Genomic DNA, 18,791 nt, shown 5'->3' with positions numbered 1-18,791 from the left:
GACTGGTGTCACGCCATGTTCTCTGTCCACCCAGTCCTTTGACATTTGTGTTCCAATGAGCAGTTCTCAGAGGGGAGACATTATAATCTTAGGGTCAGCATCCAAATGTCCCCACAAAAGAATGAACTCCCTGAGTGGCCCCGCCTCCTCTGGCCTGCTCTACGGTCGTCTTAAATGAATAGGTCTATTCAGGGCCTGGAGGAGAGTTCACTGTCACCACTGAAAGGCCCTGTGATTTTTCCATTTTAAAGAGTTGAGTATGTCAGTTATTTAATCAGGTTTGCGTTTAGTCTGAATGACTGTACTCTCTCCTCAGGGTTTACAGAAAACAGTGGTGAACAGAATAGTAACTCACGTTGCATTTATGAATGCTGAAATGTAGATTTAGCTTAGTGATTACTTTTTTCTTAAATGTTTAAACTTACATTGCTAGTGGAGTGCTAAAGATTGTGGGGAGAAAACTGAGCACGCTGGATGACTTTATCACTTCTCATTTCTTTTGAGGGAGTAATTGATGAGTTTGTTAGTTTTAGAAGACAAACAGCACGTCTTAGTGCAGGTAGTAGACGCTTAGAAAATACATGTGATATAAGTTTCTGACTAAAAAAAATACTTGCTGTCTGACAAGACTGGGATGAATAACATAGTGTGAGAGAGGGGGTTTCTTTACCTACACCAGGTCCTGTGGGTGTCCTGGGTCCTGTCCAATACCTGGAGGAAGTAATGGGGTGTCCTGAGTCCTGTCTGATACCTGGAGGAAGCGGTGTGGTGTCCTGAGTCCTGTCTAATACCTGGAGGAAGAAGTGGGGTGTCCTGGGTCCTGTGTGATACCTGGAGGAAGTAATGGGGTGTCCTGAGTTCTGTCTGATACCTGGAGGAAGCAGTGTGGTGTCCTGAGCCCTGTCTGATAACCTGGAGGAAGTAGTGGGTGTTCTGGGTCCTGTCTGATGCCTGGAGGAAACAGTGGGGTGTCCTGGGTCCTGTATGATACCTGGAGGAGGTATTGGGTGTCCTGAGTCATATCTGATACCTGGAGTGTCCTGAGTCCTGTCTAATACCTGGAGAAAGCAGTGGGGTGTCCTGCGCCCTGTCTGATAACTGGAAGAAGCAGTGGCGTGTCCTGAGCCCTCTCTGATACCTGGAAGAAACAGTGGAGTGTCCTGAGTCCTGTCTGATACCTGGAGGAAGTAGTGGGGTGTCCTGAGTCCTGTCTGATACCTGGAGGAAGCAGTGGGGTGTCCTGAGTCCTGTCTGATACCTGGAGGAAGCAGTGGGGTGTAGTGGGATGTCAGAAAGACATAGATTCACACTCTGGCGCCACTGTTTATTCGATGTGTGATTTTGAAGAAGTTACTTAAACTTCAGTCTCTCAGCTGTAACATGAGGGTGTACCATGCACAGTTTTTGTGAGGATTTAGGGTGTACCACACACAGTTTTTGTGAGGATTGAGGGTGTACCACACACAGTTTTTGTAAGGATTGAGAGTGTACCACGCACAGTTTTTGTGAGGAATGAGGGTGTACCACGCACAGTTTTTGTGAGGATTGAGGGTGTACCACGCACAGTTTTTGTGAGGATTGAGGGTGTACCACGCACAGTTTTTGTGAGGATTGAGGGTGTACCACGCACAGTTTTTGTGAGGATTAGGGCAAGTGTTTACAGAGCACCTTGTTTGATGCCAAGAACACAGTATTGTTGTTGTCGTTAGCGACCATCGAGCCAGTTCCAGCTCGTGGCAACCCCATGTGTAACAGGGTAGAACTGTGTGGTGTAGGGTTTTCTCAGCTGTAGTTTCTACAGAAGTAGACCATCAGGCCTTTTCTTCCGTAGTACCGCTGTGTCGGTTTGAACTGACAACCTTTAAATTAGCAGTTGATCACAAAATGTTTGTGTCATCTAGGACCTTAAGAGGATAGCAAACCAAAACCAAAAACCCAGTGCCGTCGAGTTGATTCTGACTCGTAGCGACTCTATAGTATAGACAGAATAGAATTGCCCCGTAGAGTTTCCAAGGGGTGCCTGGTGGATTTGAACTGCTGACCCTTGGGTTAGCAGCTGTAGCACTTAACCACTACGCCACCAGGATTTCCAAGAGGATAGTAGGCTTCAGTAATTGGTAGCTTGATTTACTAGAATCATTCTAAAAACTACACTTCATACCTGGGCTCCATATGGAAGCTGCGGGTGTTCTTCTTGACCTGCGCTGTGAAGTGACTTTCCTCTCAGTGGTCGTTGATGAAAAGAAGTTCATGTTTTATTTCAAGTGTTTTGCACCTAGATTTCTTTGTCAGTTTTTAGGAGCTGTTAATTGATTTTGACTAAGCTTGCTCTACACTAATATAGGGTACCATGAAACATTTTAAGTTTGATTTGTAATTTTTTTGTTACCTTCAAACAAAGTCAAAACCAAATCTATGGCCATCAGGTTGATTCTGACTCATACCGACCCTGTAGGACAGAGTAGAACTACCCTGTGGGGTTTCCAGAATCTTTGCAGAAACAGGCTGCCACATTTTTCTCCCATGGAGCTGCTGGTGGGTTCAGACTGCGGACCTTTCGTTTAGCAGCCGAGCATTTTAACCACTATGCCACTAAGGCTTTTTTCAAAGTATTGGCTGTTAAAAGATTGGATGACCCTTAGTTTTTAAATAAGTAGTATGTGGGATGATTTGAGACTATAATATTATCTAATGAAGGACTATAGTCTCCAGAAAACGATTTAGATTCGCTGCATCCTGGTAGCATGGTGGTTAAGAGCTTGACCGCTAACCAAAAGGTCAGTAGGTCGGATCTGCCAGCTGCTCCCTGGAAACACTTTGGGCAGTTCTGCTCTGTCCTAAAGGGTGACCACGAGTTGGAATTGACTGGATGGCAACAGGATTTTTTGGTTTTAGATGCAATCTGAGGAGTGAATTTCACGTTTTTAAAGCCGAGATATCCTTTACAAATATTAAAATGCATGCACTTTAGGGGTACGCTTCAGTGAGCCTTCACAAATATGGCATCCTTGTAACTACTGCCTAAATCAACACATGGCACATGCCCCTCCCAGAAATTCCCCTCACGGCCCTTTCCGTGGAGTCGCCAGCCCCCTTCGCAGCCTCTTCTCTCGTTGCCGCCGTCGTGGGTTGGTTTTGCTGGTTCTCGGATTCGATGGAACTGGGAGTCTGTGGGATGTGCCTTTCCATGAGTGGCTTCTTTTGCATGACAGTGTTTTCCAGATTGGCCTGTGCTGTTGTGAGGATCGGCGGTTCCTTCATTTTGACGGCCGCATAGTATAAACTTCATGTTTTTAAAAGTAAAAGTAAAAAATAACTTCAAAGTCACCTTGGCTGAAGTGGCCTTTGTCTAAATAGACTTGGCGTTACTTCTGGTGATGGGGTTAATTCTGGCCTCATTCTGGATGTGCGTGCCTAATAGAGTTGGCAGTAAGGTAAGGTGCGCTGGGCAGGCCTTAGTGATAGTTCTTTACGTGGGTTCAGTGGTTAATAGCTTGGGAATCAAAGGTAGTGGTGACTTTAAACACTTTAGCATTACGTAGAGGCAACAGTATGAATTAAACAATGACGATGAACTTTCTAGAGTTTATAAGTTGTACTTGTTATCCTTGACATGTCAAATAACACTTTTTCATTATTTATTGTAGGTGCTACAGAATATTTTAGAAACAGAAAATGAATATTCTAAAGAACTACAGACTGTGCTTTCAACTTATCTGCGGCCATTACAGACCAGTGAAAAGTAAGTTAGATGATAAGCCGCTTCAGCTTAAAATAGTTACCGTGTTAAGTGGTTGTCTTTTATTTTCAGAGAGTAGAGGGTGAAATAATGGGATGGAATTCAGCATACAAGTTTTCCGTAGACATAAGGAACTTGTTTATTAGTTTAAGACTTTAATAGGGCATTGGAGCGGAACAGGAGAGAATATAAATAAAATGTTTATGTATTCTTTCTGTTGTTTTTCTTGGCTCTAGGTTAAGTTCAGCAAACACTTCATATTTAATGGGAAATCTAGAAGAGATATGTTCTTTTCAGCAAATGCTTGTACAGTCTTTAGAGGAATGCACCAAGTAAGTAAGATGGTAAAAATCTGCAAAATTCAGATTGGTATCATTGGTACTTAAAGAATACACTTTAAGGTAATTTTAGAACTCGCATTTCTACAGATGGAAACTGAATTATTTTGAATCTTCACAGTGGATCAGCTTTTATGGTAAGAACAGGGTTTAGAATATCTGGATTTTGTAGTACTGAAGGAATACAAAGGAGGGACCCACTGACTATTCACAGAAAGGGGAAAGGCTTCAGAGGAGTGGAGATTTTTTTACGGTGTTCCGTGCAAGCGAGAGAATTCAGAGTCTTCCGGAAGAGGAAGAGAGAAGAGCCTGTGCAAAAGCACGGGGGTGTCAAGCCTGAGCCCACGTGAAGGCAGGAAGGAAAGAAGGAAGGCCTTTCTGTACACATCCTTGAACGGGGTGTCTTCCAGCGTTTTCTGCCACCGTACATGTTATTCCGGGTCCTCGAGAGGCTGATCAGTTGTAAAGCACCACGTACCTACAACATACTGTTCTGAGGCATCTGGGAACTTGTTTTTGCTACTTTTCGAAGGTATTTTTGGTGGGGTGGGAGGCACGTCCTTGACGTTGGTCATCAGTTTTTTCTGTGTAACTATTTTATGTTCTTTGTTAACAGCAGACATTAAGGAATATTCACTTTTTAAGTGCCAGCTAGGTGTTGGATGACTTCAAACTGTAATGCAGATGAAAAGTTTTTAAATTTTAGTTTTTAGTTCACCAGGTGGTATTTGACGTTTACTTGTGGACTTGATAAAGGAAGGCCACACATTATTTTTAAATCGTCTTTGATCTTGATTTCTAGAGCCACCAGAAAACTTTTTCCTCTTGGATTCTGGCTGATCTCTGGTTTTCTTCCTAGCTTGTTCTCATGTGTCTTTTTAAGTCTTGGAAGCAGTGAAGGGATAGCCTCCTTTCTGTGCCACCATGAAAGGTTATTTTGGCTCAGAAGCTGACTCTTAAAATCGGTAACAGCTTACCATGTTGAAAGTAGGTCAGTGCCCTTAACTTTTTGACCAGGCTTTAAAGTTTCATCACGGCAGTTTGTGTTGGAAGGTAGGGCAGGGAAGCCTAGAATGCCGGAATACCTACTGGCATCTGAACAGAAACTGAAATGATTTTTTCCCTTTTGCAGCATTTTTGGTTTGCATAAAGTGGCATTACATGGCTGTGAAGCAGCAGTGTGAGCTTTCCCTGTTATGAATGAGGATCATTTGCTAACAGTTTGAGGGCTTTGGAAAAGGCTGTGTGACGCACAGAGTAGAAGCAAACGTTTGCTCTTATTTTTTCTCACTGGCTGTAAATTAATTTTTGGTATTTATATAGCAATTTATAACTTAAAAAGTACATTTTACAGTATCTCTTTTGGCCCTCCTATCGGCCTTGTGAAATAAAACAAGTACTATTATCCTCACATTATGGATTTAAAAAACTGAAATTCAGGGAAATTAAGTAGTAGACTTAGAGTTTCCATTCTGATGTCATCTCTGAATTTGGTATGTTCCTCAAATTAATGGTACATTTATGTACTAGGTGTTGGATTTTTCATGGTGAAATGGATTATTATATGAGACTAGTTTTCCTTATTAATTTTTTTCTTTTTATCATGAATATTCTGAAAGTTTTTTATTTTTTATTGTACTTCTGATCCCCTCTGCCCTCTCATCTCCCCTCCAGACAGGAGATGTCAACGTAGTCTCATGTGTCTACTTGATCCAAGAAGCTCACTCTTCACCAGTATCATTTTCTATCCTACTGTCCAGTCCAATCCCTGTCTGAAGAGTTGGTTTTGGGAATGCGTCCTGCCCTGGGCTAACAGAAGGTCTGGGGACCATGACCTCGGGGGTCCTTCTAGTCTCAGTCAGAACGTTAAGTCTGGTCTTTTTACGAGAATTTGGGGTCTGCATCCCACTGCTCTCCTGTTCCCTCAGGGGTTCTCTGTTGTGTTCCCTGTCAGGGAAGTCATCAGTTGTAGCTGAGCACCATCTAGTTCTTCTGTTCTCAGGCTGATGTAGTCTCTGGTTTATGTGGCCCTTTCTGTCTCGGGCTCATAGTTACCTTGTGTTTTTGATGTTCTTCATTCTCCTTTGGTCCAGATGGGTTGAGACAAATGGATGCATTTTAGATGGCTGCTTGCTACCATTTAAGGCCCCACACGCCGCTCGCCAAAGTGGGATGCAGAATGTTTCAATAGATTTTATTATGCCAGTTGACTTAGATGTCTCCTGAAACCATAGTGTCCAAACTCGTGCCCCTGCTGCACTGGCCTTCGAAGCATTCAGTTTATTCAGGCAACTTCTTTGCTTTTGGTTTAGTCCAGTTGTGCTGACCTCTCCTGTACTGTGTGTTGTCTTTCCCTTCACCTAAAATAGGTCTTATCTACTATCTAATTCGTGAATACTCCTCTCCCTCCTTCCCCCCTCCCCCCGCTTATAACCATCAAAAAATATTTTCTTCTCTGTTTAAACTATTTGAGTTCTTGTAATAGTGGTCTTATATAATATTTGTCCTTTTGCAACTAATCTCACTCAGCATAATGCCTTCCAGATTCCTCCATGTTATGAAATGGTTCACAGATTTCTCTGTTCTTTATTGATGTGTAGTATTCCATTGTGTGAATATACCGTAATTTATTTATTTTTAAAATAATTTTTATTGTGCTTTAAGTGAAAGTTTACAAATCAAGTCAGTCTCTCACATATAAACTTATATACACCTTACTACATACTCCCATCTACTCTCCCCCTAATGAGTCAGTCTGCTCCCTCCTTCCAGTCTCTCCTTTGGTGACCGTTTTGCCAGTTTCTAACCTTCTCTACCCCCCCAATCTCCCTTCCAGACAGAAGATGCCAACACAGTCTCAAGTGTCTACCTGATACAAGTAGCTCACTCCTCATCAGCACCTCTCTCCAACCCATTGTCCAGTCCAGTCCATGTCTGATGAATTGTATCCGGGAATGGTTCCTGTCCTGGGCCAACAGAAGGTTTGGGGACCATGACCACTGGGATTCTTCTAGTCTCAGTCAGACCATTAAGTCTGGTCTTTTTATGAGAATTTGGGGTTTGCATCCCACTGATCTCCTGCTCCCTCAGGGGTTCTCTGTTGTGCTCCCTGTCAGGGCAGTCATTGGTTGTGGCCGGGCACCATCTAGTTCTTCTGGTCTCAGGATGATGTAGGTCTCTAGTTCATGTGGCCCTTTCTGTCTCTTGGGCTCATAATTATCTTGTGACCTTGGTGTTCTTCATTTTCCTTTGATCCAGGTGGGTTGAGACCAATTGATGCATCCTAGATAGCCGCTTGTTAGCATACCATAATTTATTCATCCATTCATCTGTTGATGGGCACTTTGGTTGCTTCAGTCTTTTTCCTATTGTAAACAGTGCTGCAGTGAACAAGGGTGTGCATATGTCTGTTCATGTAAAGGCTCTTATCTCTCTAGGATATATTCCGAGGAGTGGGCTTGCTGGGTCGTATGGTAGTTCTATTTCTGGCTTTTTAAGGAAGCGCCAAATCGGTTTCCAAACTGGTTGTACCATTTGATACTCCCACCAGCAGTGTATAAGTGTTCCAGTCTCTCCACAGTCTCTCTAACATTTATTGTTTTGTGTTTTTTGAATTAATGCCAGCCTTGTTGGACTGAGATGGAATCTCCTTGTAGTTTTGATCTGCATTTCTCTAATGGCTAATGATCTTGAGCATTTCCTCATGTATCTGTTAGCTACCTGAATGTCTTTTTTTTTTTTTTTAATTAATTTTTATTAAGCTTCAAGTGAACATTTACCATTCCAATCAGTCTGTCACATGTAGGTTTACATACATCCTACTCCCTTCTCCCACTTGCTCTCCCCCTATTGAGTCAGCCCTTTCAGACTCTCATTTCGTGCCAATTTTGCCATCTTCCCTCTCTCTCTATCTTCCCATCCCCCCTCCAGTCAAGAGTTGCCAACACACTCTCCAGTGTCCACCTGATTTAATTAGCTCACTCTTCATCAGCATCTCTCTCCCCGCCACTGACCAGTCCTTTTCATGCCTGATGAGTTGTCTTCGGGGATGGTTCCTGTCCTGTGCCATCAGAAGTTCTGGGGAGCATTGTCTCTGGGATTCCTCTAGTCGCAGTCATACCATTAGGTATGGTCTTTTTATGAGAATTTGGGGTCTGTATCCCATTGGTCTCCTGCTCCCTCAGGAGTTGTCTGTTGTGCTCCCTGACAGGGCAGACATCGATTGTGGCCGGGCACCAACTAGTTCTTCTGGTCTCAGGATAATGTAGGTCTCCGGTTCATGTGGCCCTTTCTATCGGGTTCTTAGTTGTCGTGTGACCTTGGTGTTCTTCTTTTGCCTTTGCTCCAGGTGGGTTGAGACCAATTGATGTATCTTAGATGGCCGCTTGTTGGTATTTAGGACCCTAGGCGCCACAATTCAAAGTGGGATGAATGTCTTCTTTAGTGAAGTGTCTATTCATATCTTTTTCCCATTTTAATTGGGTTATTTGTCTTTTTTATTTGAGTTTTTGCAGTATCATGTAGATTTTAGAGATGAGACGCTGATCAGAAATGTCATAGCTAAAAGCTTTTTCCCAGTCTGTAGGTAAATCTTTTTACTCTTTTGGTGAAGTCTTTGGATGAGCATAGGTGTTTGATTTTTAGGAGCTCCCAGTTATCTAGTTTCTCTTCTGTATTGTTAGTAACGTTTTGTATGCTGTTTATGCCATGTATTAGGGCTCTTAACATTGTCCCTGTTTTTTCTTCCATGATCTTTATCATTTTAGATTTTTTATTTAGGTCTTTGATCCAGTTTGGATTAGTTTTTGTGCATGGTGTGAGGTATGGGCCTTGTTTCATTTTTTTGCAGGTGGATATCCAGTTATGCCAGCACCATTTGTTAAAAAGACTGTCTTCCCCATTTAACTGCTTAGGGGCCTTTGTCAAATATCAGCTGCTCATATGTGGTTGGGCTTATGTCTGGATTCTCAATTCTGTTCCATTGGTCTATGTATCTGTTGTTGTACCAGTACCAGGCTGTTTTGACTATTGTGGTGGAATAATAGGTTCCAAAATCAGGTAGAGTGAGGCCTCCCACTTCGTTCTTCTTTTTCAGTAATGTGTTACTTATGTGGGGCCTCTTTCCCTTCCATATGAAGTTGGTGATTTGTTTCTCCTTCTCATTAAAAAATGCCTTTAGAATTTGGATTGGAATTGTATCTATAGATAGCTTTTGGTAGAATAGACATTTTTACAATGTTAAGGCTTCTTATCCATGAACAAGGTATTATCTTTGCCATTTTTAAGATTAATTTCATATTTTGGTACTATGTGTTATATTTCTGTAGCACTTTACACTTTATCATATGACATAGCAATTTCATATTCATTATTTTTTTGATTTTCTCATATCTGCTGCAGATTAAATTCCTACACCTCCAGCAGTAGCTTTCAGAGTTGCCAATCGTTAGACCCAGGAGCCAACAAACTGTGGTCCGAAAGGTCAGATCCAACCACCAGCTGTTTTTGTAAATAAGGTTTAATTAGAACACAGCTGTGCTGATTAGTTTAGATGTTATTTTTGGCAGCCTTCAGGCTGCACCTGGAGAATTGAGCAGCTGTGACCATAACTGTCTGACTTGCAAAACCTAAATTACTGGCTCTTTGGCCTTTTATGGAAAACAATCTGCTGACTCCGAGGTTATACTTACATCACTCTTTCTTTCTCCTTTCAAACCCCACCCAAATCTGTACCTTCACATTCTTTGAGCATTCCACATCAGGAAGTCGTCCCTCCTCTCATTTATTTATGGGACCTACATTTAGATTTCCTTCCTGGAAATCCAAGTTTCTGTGTGGTGTTATTTCTCTTCTTTTAGAAGAATTTTCTCTAATTCAGGTCTGTTAGTGGTGAATTCTCCTGGACTCTGTTTAATAACGTCTTTATTTTACCTTCATTCTTGAGGATATTTTTCCCCACCAGATTCTGAATCCCAGGTTTTGACGGTTTTTCTTTTAGCACTTTGAGGCTGCCCTTCCACTGTCACTTGGCCTTTGTTGTTCCTGATGAGGAGTCAGCAGTATCTCAAGCGGTTGTCCCCTGGCTGCTTTCTAAATGTCATCTTTATTTTTGGTGTGCAGCAGTTCGACCGTGATAATCCTAGGTATGGTTTTCTCTCTGTTTACCCTGGTTTAGGGACGCTCACTTCTTGAACCTATAAATTTATTTCTTACACCAAACTTGAGAAATTTTTAGTCGTCATTTTTTCAAATACTTTTCTCCTTTACTCTTCTTCTGGGACTCCAGTTATATATACATTAGACCTTTTGATGTTGCTACACTGGTAACTAAGGCTCTGTTTTTTTTTTTCTTCCACTCTTTTGTTCAAACTGAATAATCTTTGTTGGTCTGTTGTCAAGTTCACTGCCTACTTCTTTCTTCTCTCATCCCTATGCAGTAATTTTTAAATTTGAGGTAATGTATTTTTCAGTTCTAGAATTTCTGTTTCATTCCCTCTCTCTTTAGATAGTTTCTTTCTCCTGAGGTTTTCTATTTGTTCATTCATGGCAAGCATATTTTTATTTACCTTTGAGTATAATTATAATAACCTTTAAAATCCTTGTCTGCTGATGTCAACACTGGTCCTCCATGACGATCGATGTCTATTGATTTTCTTGTGAAAATGGGTCGCATTTTGTTTCTTATTACTTCTAGTAGTTTTGAATTGTGTATCATTTGTTGTGAATTATAGAAACTCAGTTCTTGAGGTTTCTCTGAAGATTATTAATTTTTGTTTGTTTAACTTGGTCAGACTCAAAATGCCGTATCCGTCCCTTGGGTAGAAGCTCAGATCTCAGTCCAGTTATTGTAAACTGAACTGGTCTGCTTAGAATCTGCCCCGTGCACGTGCGGTTCAGAGGTCAGCCAGAGGCGGCGGGTGCAGAGTTTAGAGGCAGAGTTTTGGGTTTTCCCTCTCTAACTCTTACATCCTGGATTTCTCCCTCAGCTTTCCAGCAGCTGTGGTTGGACCAAGCTCTGTGGGCTTTTTCTTGCAGTTTAGTTGTTCCACATGATACAGACGTGGTCTGCCATCATCCTAAAAACTGTGGAAACATCGAAACAGACTCTGTGGCCTTTCCTTCTCCCGCATGTTAGTGCTTCTGCGGGATCTTACTCCTGCGGACGGCTCTTCAGGCGGCCGTTTTTGCTTTCTGTTCAAAGGTTATAGTTTCCATCTGCAGCAGAGTTGGTGTGTAATAGGAGCAACTTGGCAGTAAGCAGAGATAGAACCTCCTGGATTTATCGCATGCGTTTCCTTTTCCCATTTCTCACATCACCGTTCTTGCTTCCCCTTGGCTAGGTAGGGCTTCTTGGATGCATGATTTTTGTCATTCCTGTCTGTGCTCACTGTTCAGAACAAAACCATGGTCTCCCTTAAAACGGTCTCATGCAGTTTGCTGCATGAATAGATACATATTTGTGTCACTTGTATATGTGAATAGTCTCTCTTCACATTGATTTGTGAGTTCGCTCAGAGCTAAAACAACTCCCGGTTTTCTCAGCCTGCCTTTCTCATGCAGTCATTCATTCAGAGCACTCTGTACATTCACTTATTCAGTGCCCAGTCTGTGTCAGGTGCCACCCCAGGTGTGTGAGTCATGTGTTAGGAGACAGTAACGACCCCTGTCCTGCTGGAACTTATAATGTGGTGAGGGAGACAGTGAAAAATTGTATAAAAAACTGTAAAACTACAGTTGTGGAAAAGCTATAAAGGAAGTCATACAGGGTGCAGTAGGCATGTTTCAGGGGAAGATAACCTAATCTCGAGGATCAGGAAAGACTCCTTTGACAAAGATCAGTTAACCTGGGGACTGAAGGGAAGATAGGAGTTAACCAGGCAAACAATAGGGGGAGAAGCCCGAAGGTGGGGAGTTTGCTGTGACTGAAACTGTTGAGGAAGGAGGAGAGTGAAATGCTGTGAGCCTGGAGTGCCAGGGCTAGATGCCCCCAGACCTTTTGGAGACCAGTTAGAGGATTTTAGAGTTCGTTCAAAGAGTAGTTGGAATCATTATTGTATCTAAAGCCTGGCGAGGGCATGATCAACTTTTCTTTGTATAAACTACCTCTGTCTGCAAGGTGAAGCCTGGCTTGGAGGGTGGAGGACAAAGAAGACAGACCAGGTAGGAAGCTGTTTGATTTTTTTCTGCACTTAATAAATATCTGTGTCTTAAAAGTCACCGACTAGTAATCATTTGGCAGTGATTTTGTGAAGCTGAGTAATAGATAAATTAAGTTCTCCTGTAAAAAATTACTGCACTTGTGTGTATGTGTGTATGCATCCCTGGCAGTGCTCTGCTCTTTATGTGTGTGTATATATATGTATGTAAATACGTGTGTGTGTGTGTACATCTTTGGCAGCACACTGGTGGAGAACTTGGCTGCTGACCTAAAGCTTGGCGGTGTGCATCCACCAGCAGCTCCTTGGAAACCATTTGGGGCAGTTCTCTCTCCAGTTGGGTAGCTATGAGGTGGAGTCGACTCTACGGCAGTGGGTTTGATTTTTTTGGTTTGTTATATATAAGAACAGTGTTTAAAGTGTGTGATTTTCCATGTCTCCATCCTTTTCTCCTCTGTCTCTTATTCTGCGTACCACTCAAACATTGATTATCTTGGAGCACTGCTTTCATTTTATTATCCTCTTGCTCTCAAACTGCCAGGGGGTCTTCTCTCTTGCGAGGACTCAGCAGTGTTATCTGGTTGGTGTCTGAGATTCTTCATCTGCTTGTTAAGGGATCTGTTGTTAATTCGTCAAAAAATTATTGGTTGCCCATTTTGAGACTGCCCTGGAGTCGTCAGCCCAGCGCTTGCAGAGTGCGGGGAGATCTATACGTCCCTGATTTCTGTCGCTTCCTGTGATGCTTGGTTTTGTGTGTCACCTGGGCTAGGCTGTGGTTTCTGGTTGTTTGGCCAGAAACTAACGTAGTTGCTGCCTCGGGGTACCGTGTCGTTATGCAGATAATGCGTGCCTTATGTTTGCAACCACGCTCCCCGGATGGTGTTTTTGTAAGAATGTTGTCCTAATTTTTTTTTTTTATAGCAACATGTTAAGAAAAATTGGCATTGCCGTGCTTATGGAAATACCTGCGGTAGAGGGCTTGGCTGGCACACAGACGTAGAAGCTGCGTCTGTCTGTGAAAGATATGGTTGTTACATGTGATTAAATCAGCTGGCCTGCATTCCATAACACAGTCTAGTATAATGCAGTGTAATGACTTCCATAACACAGTGTAATCACTTGATAGCAGAGATCATACCAGTGTAGGGTAGATCCTAAACCTCATCACTTCTCAGTTATAAGAAGACCACTGTAGACAGACAGACAGACACGCCATGTAAGGGTTGTCTACACGCTGAGGAACCAGGAGACACCCAGGGCTACTGACAACGAAGGAATGGATACGGCCGAGGGCCTGATTGGGACTTTTAGCCTCCAGAACTGTAAAACAATCAGTTTCTGTTCATGAAAAGCCTTCCACTTGTGGCATTTGTGGTTTTTACATTCACACCCTGTCTCTCGTTACTCCCCTTTGTCAGCTTTCCTCTAGCCCCAGAGGTCCACTTGCTGTCTTTCTGCTGTGCTTTCCTTCTTCTGTGCCTTTGTCCTTAAGGTTCGCAACCCCAGGATGCCTGTCGCTGCTGCCCCGACTGTACCCGCCCTCCTCCCGAATGTAGTGCCCCCCTGACCCCCGAAACCGATTGCCTTCCTTGACGTCACCGTCCTCCTGTCCTCCTCATTTAGCTTATGGCTAGACCAGCTGTTCTCACTTTGGGGCAGTTTGCTGCACCCTTCCCCCAGCCTCTGGGGACATTTCTCGATGTTACAGCTGAGGAGGAGGTGCTTGGGAACAGTGCTACAGGCAATAGTACTGAGGTTGAGAAACCCTAATCTAGACTGTTGCTTACAACCCTCCCACCACCCTTCTTCCCTCCTTACCCTTTTCCACATGCTGCTACCAGACTCATGCTCTTTGGAGTGTCCTTGTAGTCCTGTCACTTCCCTGTTCAGGAATCCCCAGTAGTCTTGCAGTGTTTGCTTAGTCAGCTTGACTCCTGTTGATACTCAAAGCTGCCTGTCCTACTTTTAACTCACCCTGTTAACCTTCTCTCTCAATATCCTTTCCCCTTGGAGCCCTGGTGGTGCAGTGGTTAAGAGCTCAGCTGCTAACCAAAAGGTCAGCAGTTCGAATCCACCAGCAGCTCCTTGGAAACCATATGGGGCAGTTCTCCTCTGTCTTGTAGGGTTGCTGTGAGTCAGAATCAACTCGGAGGCAACAGGGCTTGTTTATTTTGTTCTTGTCCCTTAGAGTCCCTGGGTGGTGCGAACAGTTAACGCATCGAGTTGCTAACTGAGAGGTTAGAAGTTCCTGCCAACCCAGATGCGCCGTGGAGGAAAGGCCTGACTGCTTCCGAAAAATAAGCCATTGAAAACCCTATGGAGCACAGTTCTACTCTGACACACATGGGGCCACCATGAGTTGGAATAGACAGCAGCTGTGTTTCTCTCGTCCCTTAGATGTCATAGAGACAGGATTATTTACTCCTCTCTAAACATGGTATGATAGAATCTTAGAATTTTAGAGCTATGAGAAAACATCTTACACATAATCTGGGTGACTCACTTTATGAAGAAACTGAGACCCAGAAAGGATACGTGACTTTCCTGAAATCATAAGCTAGTACGTAGTGGTGGTGCCATCAGAATTTACATCTCTCTAATTCAGAAACCAGACTTTCCACATTACATGCTCAAATTTCAGTTTGTAATATTCTCAAAATGTATGTGTCTTAAGTGTCTGGATCCTATAGAAAGAAGAAGTTTTTAGTTCGTTGTTTGATAAGGCACACTTGCTTCTTTGATTATTAGTACTTAAAAAATTTTTTTTTTTAATGACTCAAAGGGTCTTTGGCTTTTTGCTCTGGACTCTCCAGAAGGAGGTGTCCTTTCCTTCCTTTAGAGACTGACAGCAGTTTGCTTGTATCTCCTGTAACTGAAACATCAGGATCAGTCTTACACTAAGTTTACTTCTGTGCTTGTTTTATATTCCCCAAAAGGTTGCAGTCATTTTAAAGGCAGAGACTATTTCTAACTTTGTTTTTAATCTGTTCCCATTGTTTCGTAATGGTGCTGAATAAATAGTTGAAGTTAATTTATTGTCAGTGATTGTTTATCCTGCAGATAGACTGGACTGGCTAATCCCTGAAGGTTATTAAAAACCCACTTAGAGGTTCCACACTTAAAAAGGGGTCTATTAGCAATGCAAACACTAGCTCACTTTGACTTCGGGTGAGTATAAACAAGTAGTAAAACCCTTAAGAAACTGTATGACGCATTTAGGGTTTGAAAACTTGGCTTGAGTTCCCTTCTCATCTGTATATGGATCTATTTATAGTATTTACCTGAAGAGTTTTGAATGCTCACCTGGAAGGTGTCTTGTTATTTAGAGCCGTGGCCTCTACTGTTGAATTCTTGGCTGAACCTGCATGTCTGTGTTTCCAGAAAACTTCCTCAGCTCCTCCTGGCCAGGACAGGACAGGTCTTACTCAGAAGAAAAAAACCCCCCAGAGAGGGTAAAGAGACTCTGGCTTTTCCATGTTGAGGGACATCTGTTTTGTAGTGCAGGAGAGGAAAACGGACTAACACAGAGCGTATCTGCTGTCAGTCAGGCGCTACAGTGGGTGTTTTTACATGCGTTAACTTTTTAAGCCTTCGTGCTAATCAGTGTGAAATATTTTTTATTAATATTTCACTTTTTCTGTTATCTCTATTACATACATCATGTATATCTTACCTCACTGTGTTATCTCCATTTTAGAAGCAGATATTCAATCTCACAGCCAGTGTTTAGCGGAGTCAGTATCTAATATCCCGGCCTATCTTTTCTGAAGCTTGTGATCTCTAAAATGATTATATTATCCAAGGTAGAAGACCAACTGTGAAAGTAAATGATTTGGGAGTTAGAGGAGAGTGAAGAATTAAAAATGAGCTTCCATGGAACTTGGAACCACTATTGTAGCACTTGTGTTAGCTTCGCTTATGAGACAGATGGCAGCGTTATGTCCTTATACTTTTGTATCCCCCACACCTGTTAGCATAGCACACACTGAGCCCTCTGTAAAGTTTCTTCAATTGTCTGTACAGGAACAGCTCCTTTAAGTTTGCTAAAGAATGAATAAAAATTGTTGCATATAGTTAAAAACCTGTTGCTGTCTAGTTGATTCCGACTCACGGCGACCCTATAGGACAGAGTAGAACTGCCCCATAGAGGTTCCGAGGAGCACCTGGTAGATTCGAACTGCCAGCCTTTTGTTTAGCAGCCGTAGCTCTTAACCACTACGCCACCTTAGTTAAGTTGCTGTTAATTTCTAGTGGGCCTCACAGTATCTGGTTTGGTATTTAGAAAATGAAACTTAAACTAATATTTTGTGACTCACTAGTTCCCTACAATTGTATGACTTTCTCCAGCCAGTACTCAGCAACCCCAAAGTAGAAAGTAGGGGTAACTAAGGATCAGAAATACATACAGTGTGATTCTCAGAACAACAGGGGCAAGATGATAGATCCGTAGGACACAAACCCAAAAGTGCTTGTTTCCAAGATACTTGCCAGAGGTGGAGTCTGGGAGGTGTGGAGATAGGGAAGTTGTCACGTGCTTGAGATCCTGGATGCAGTGTCTGGGCAAACCAGAGAGTGGGTGATAGTGTTGTCACATGAAGGGCATTCTGGGGGCCAGCCAGAAACAGTTAGGAAGAAGAGTCCTTCTTAAAAAGAAAACAGCAGAGAGCAGGAACGGAGAGGTTAACGTGGAGTTCCCCACGTGCGGCCATGGCTGATTTTATTATTGGTTATGTGTGTCAGGGTAGAAGTGTGCTCCATAGGGTTTTCAGTGGCTGATTTTCTGGAAGTAGATGGCCAGGACTTTCTTTTAAAGCCCCATCTGGGTGGACTTGAACCACCAGTCTTTTGGTTAGCAGCCTAACATGTGACCCATTTGTACCTCCCAGGGGCTCCTTGGTATTTTAACGGCACCACTTAGCCTCTGACCGCAGCAGTGGGCTTGAACTGAAGAATTGGATGGTGTAGAAGCACTGGGGAATGAGGGGAGAGAGAGCAAGCTCAGCCTGAGTGAGAGAACAGAGGAGGTGGAATGGCCGCAGGTTGTAGTTAGACATGATGGTTTGTGTTTATAGAGAGAATGATTTTCGTCAATTAAATGGTTAAAGTTTGAGCATCCAGATTGGCAGCTGACATGGAGTTAATTGGGTTAGTGAGTTTTAGGTCAGGGTGTTTGAGAAGTTGAGGATGCCATCTTAGAGCAAGGTGATAGAATGTTCTAGATGTCAGTCAGTATGTGTCATTTGGAGGGGAGCAAAGGCATCAGATTGAGTAAAGAAGTTGTTTCGGGGTGAAGATGGCAGAACTGATATGACGTTTCAGAAAAGAAAAAACACTAGCCTGCATTGGCGATGACTGCAGGGGTCAGAAGGAAGATAAAAGGCAACACTTTCACACATGAATACTGTATTTTTAGGCAAATGCTGTATGTATTAAGTTTATGCTAGCCGTGTAACCCCTCGCACGTTATTTTCCTAAGTGCGCTGTGTGCGTTACATGCTTGTGCACAGTATTTATGTGGGTGTGTTACTTAAGAAAAACATGGTAAGGCAAAGTAAAGAACATACCAGGACTGTCCTAATTAGGAATGGGTATACATAGTTCAAATCCGCCAGGTGCTCCTTGGAAACTCTACGGGGCAGTTCTACTCTGTCCTATAGGGTCGCTATGAGTCGGAATCGACTCGACGGCACTGGTGTTTTTTTTTTTTTATATATATACATGAGAGCATTTTGTAATTTTAGGCAATAAAGATGGAAACAATAGGGGGAAGCAGGCTTGAGGGACAGGCTGCGCTTTGTTCATTAGAGTACTTCCTCTGCTGCTCGTAGTGTTTGGTGCCTAGCCTATTAAGTACTTAGTAAGTGCAGCATATAGATGAGGGAACTTCGAGTAAACAGAATTCTGTAAATTTGGGGAGAAATGCGATCACTAACCTGTTCTCTGACCCCATTTGGAGAGTGGGTGTATTGATATGTGTGTCTAGAAACTGGCCTCCTGTCTGAATGTGCCTAAGGGAAGTGACCCTGAACTTGAATTTGCTGGTAAAAATGCTGTTGTTTGTTGCCCTGAGAAAGAAGAGGACACTCCCTTTGGAAATGGTGACTATTATTCTTTTTTCTTGGTGGAGGCAGGGTAAAAGTTGTTGAAAACCTAAAGGAAATAGTAAATATTTGCTGAATGCATATTATGTCTTAGACTCAGAATCGAGTAAGGGAGTCACGAAGTTGAATGAGACCGTGCTCCTGGAATAGAATCGGATCAGTTAGAGGATATCTGCACAGTGATGTGTCAGTGATACGACACTAACGTGTCTCATGACAGGTGTGTAAACAGGTTCCAGCCTGGGAATGAAGGATGGAGTGGCCAGGTTAGAGTGGAGGGTTGGGTCGTAACCTCTGAGGGGGATTAGACAAGATACGTGGTCACATGCTAGGTAGGAGGAGCAGAGGAGTATGTGGCTTGCATGTAGGTTGGGACACAATAACTAGACGTCACTAGAGAGGAAGGCAGAGACTAACCCACGAGGCTCTCTGTGACATTTGGTGGAAATGGGGAGTC

At 42.9% G+C, this 18,791-nt stretch overlaps 1 protein-coding gene across 10 annotated transcripts in view; it reads left to right on the top strand.

Moving 5' to 3' along the window:
* The window catches only part of ARHGEF7 (Rho guanine nucleotide exchange factor 7), a 159,470-nt gene that overhangs the window by 87,843 nt on the left and 52,836 nt on the right, over positions 1-18,791 (top strand). For 9 of the 10 annotated variants that reach the window (XM_064275222.1, XM_064275223.1, XM_064275220.1 and 6 more), the window contains 2 exons: positions 3,648-3,742; positions 3,976-4,071. In XM_064275222.1, the coding sequence (XP_064131292.1) occupies positions 3,648-3,742; positions 3,976-4,071 (191 nt within the window). Of the gene's footprint in view, positions 1-559; positions 563-3,647; positions 3,743-3,975; positions 4,072-18,791 lie in introns of all 10 variants that reach the window. The other variant, XM_023553204.2, reaches the window with a different exon arrangement.

The sequence above is a fragment of the Loxodonta africana genome, chromosome 23 (genome assembly GCF_030014295.1).
Source record: "Loxodonta africana isolate mLoxAfr1 chromosome 23, mLoxAfr1.hap2, whole genome shotgun sequence".
Lineage (NCBI taxonomy): Eukaryota > Metazoa > Chordata > Mammalia > Proboscidea > Elephantidae > Loxodonta > Loxodonta africana.
This window is presented reverse-complemented; position numbering and strand designations above follow the sequence as displayed.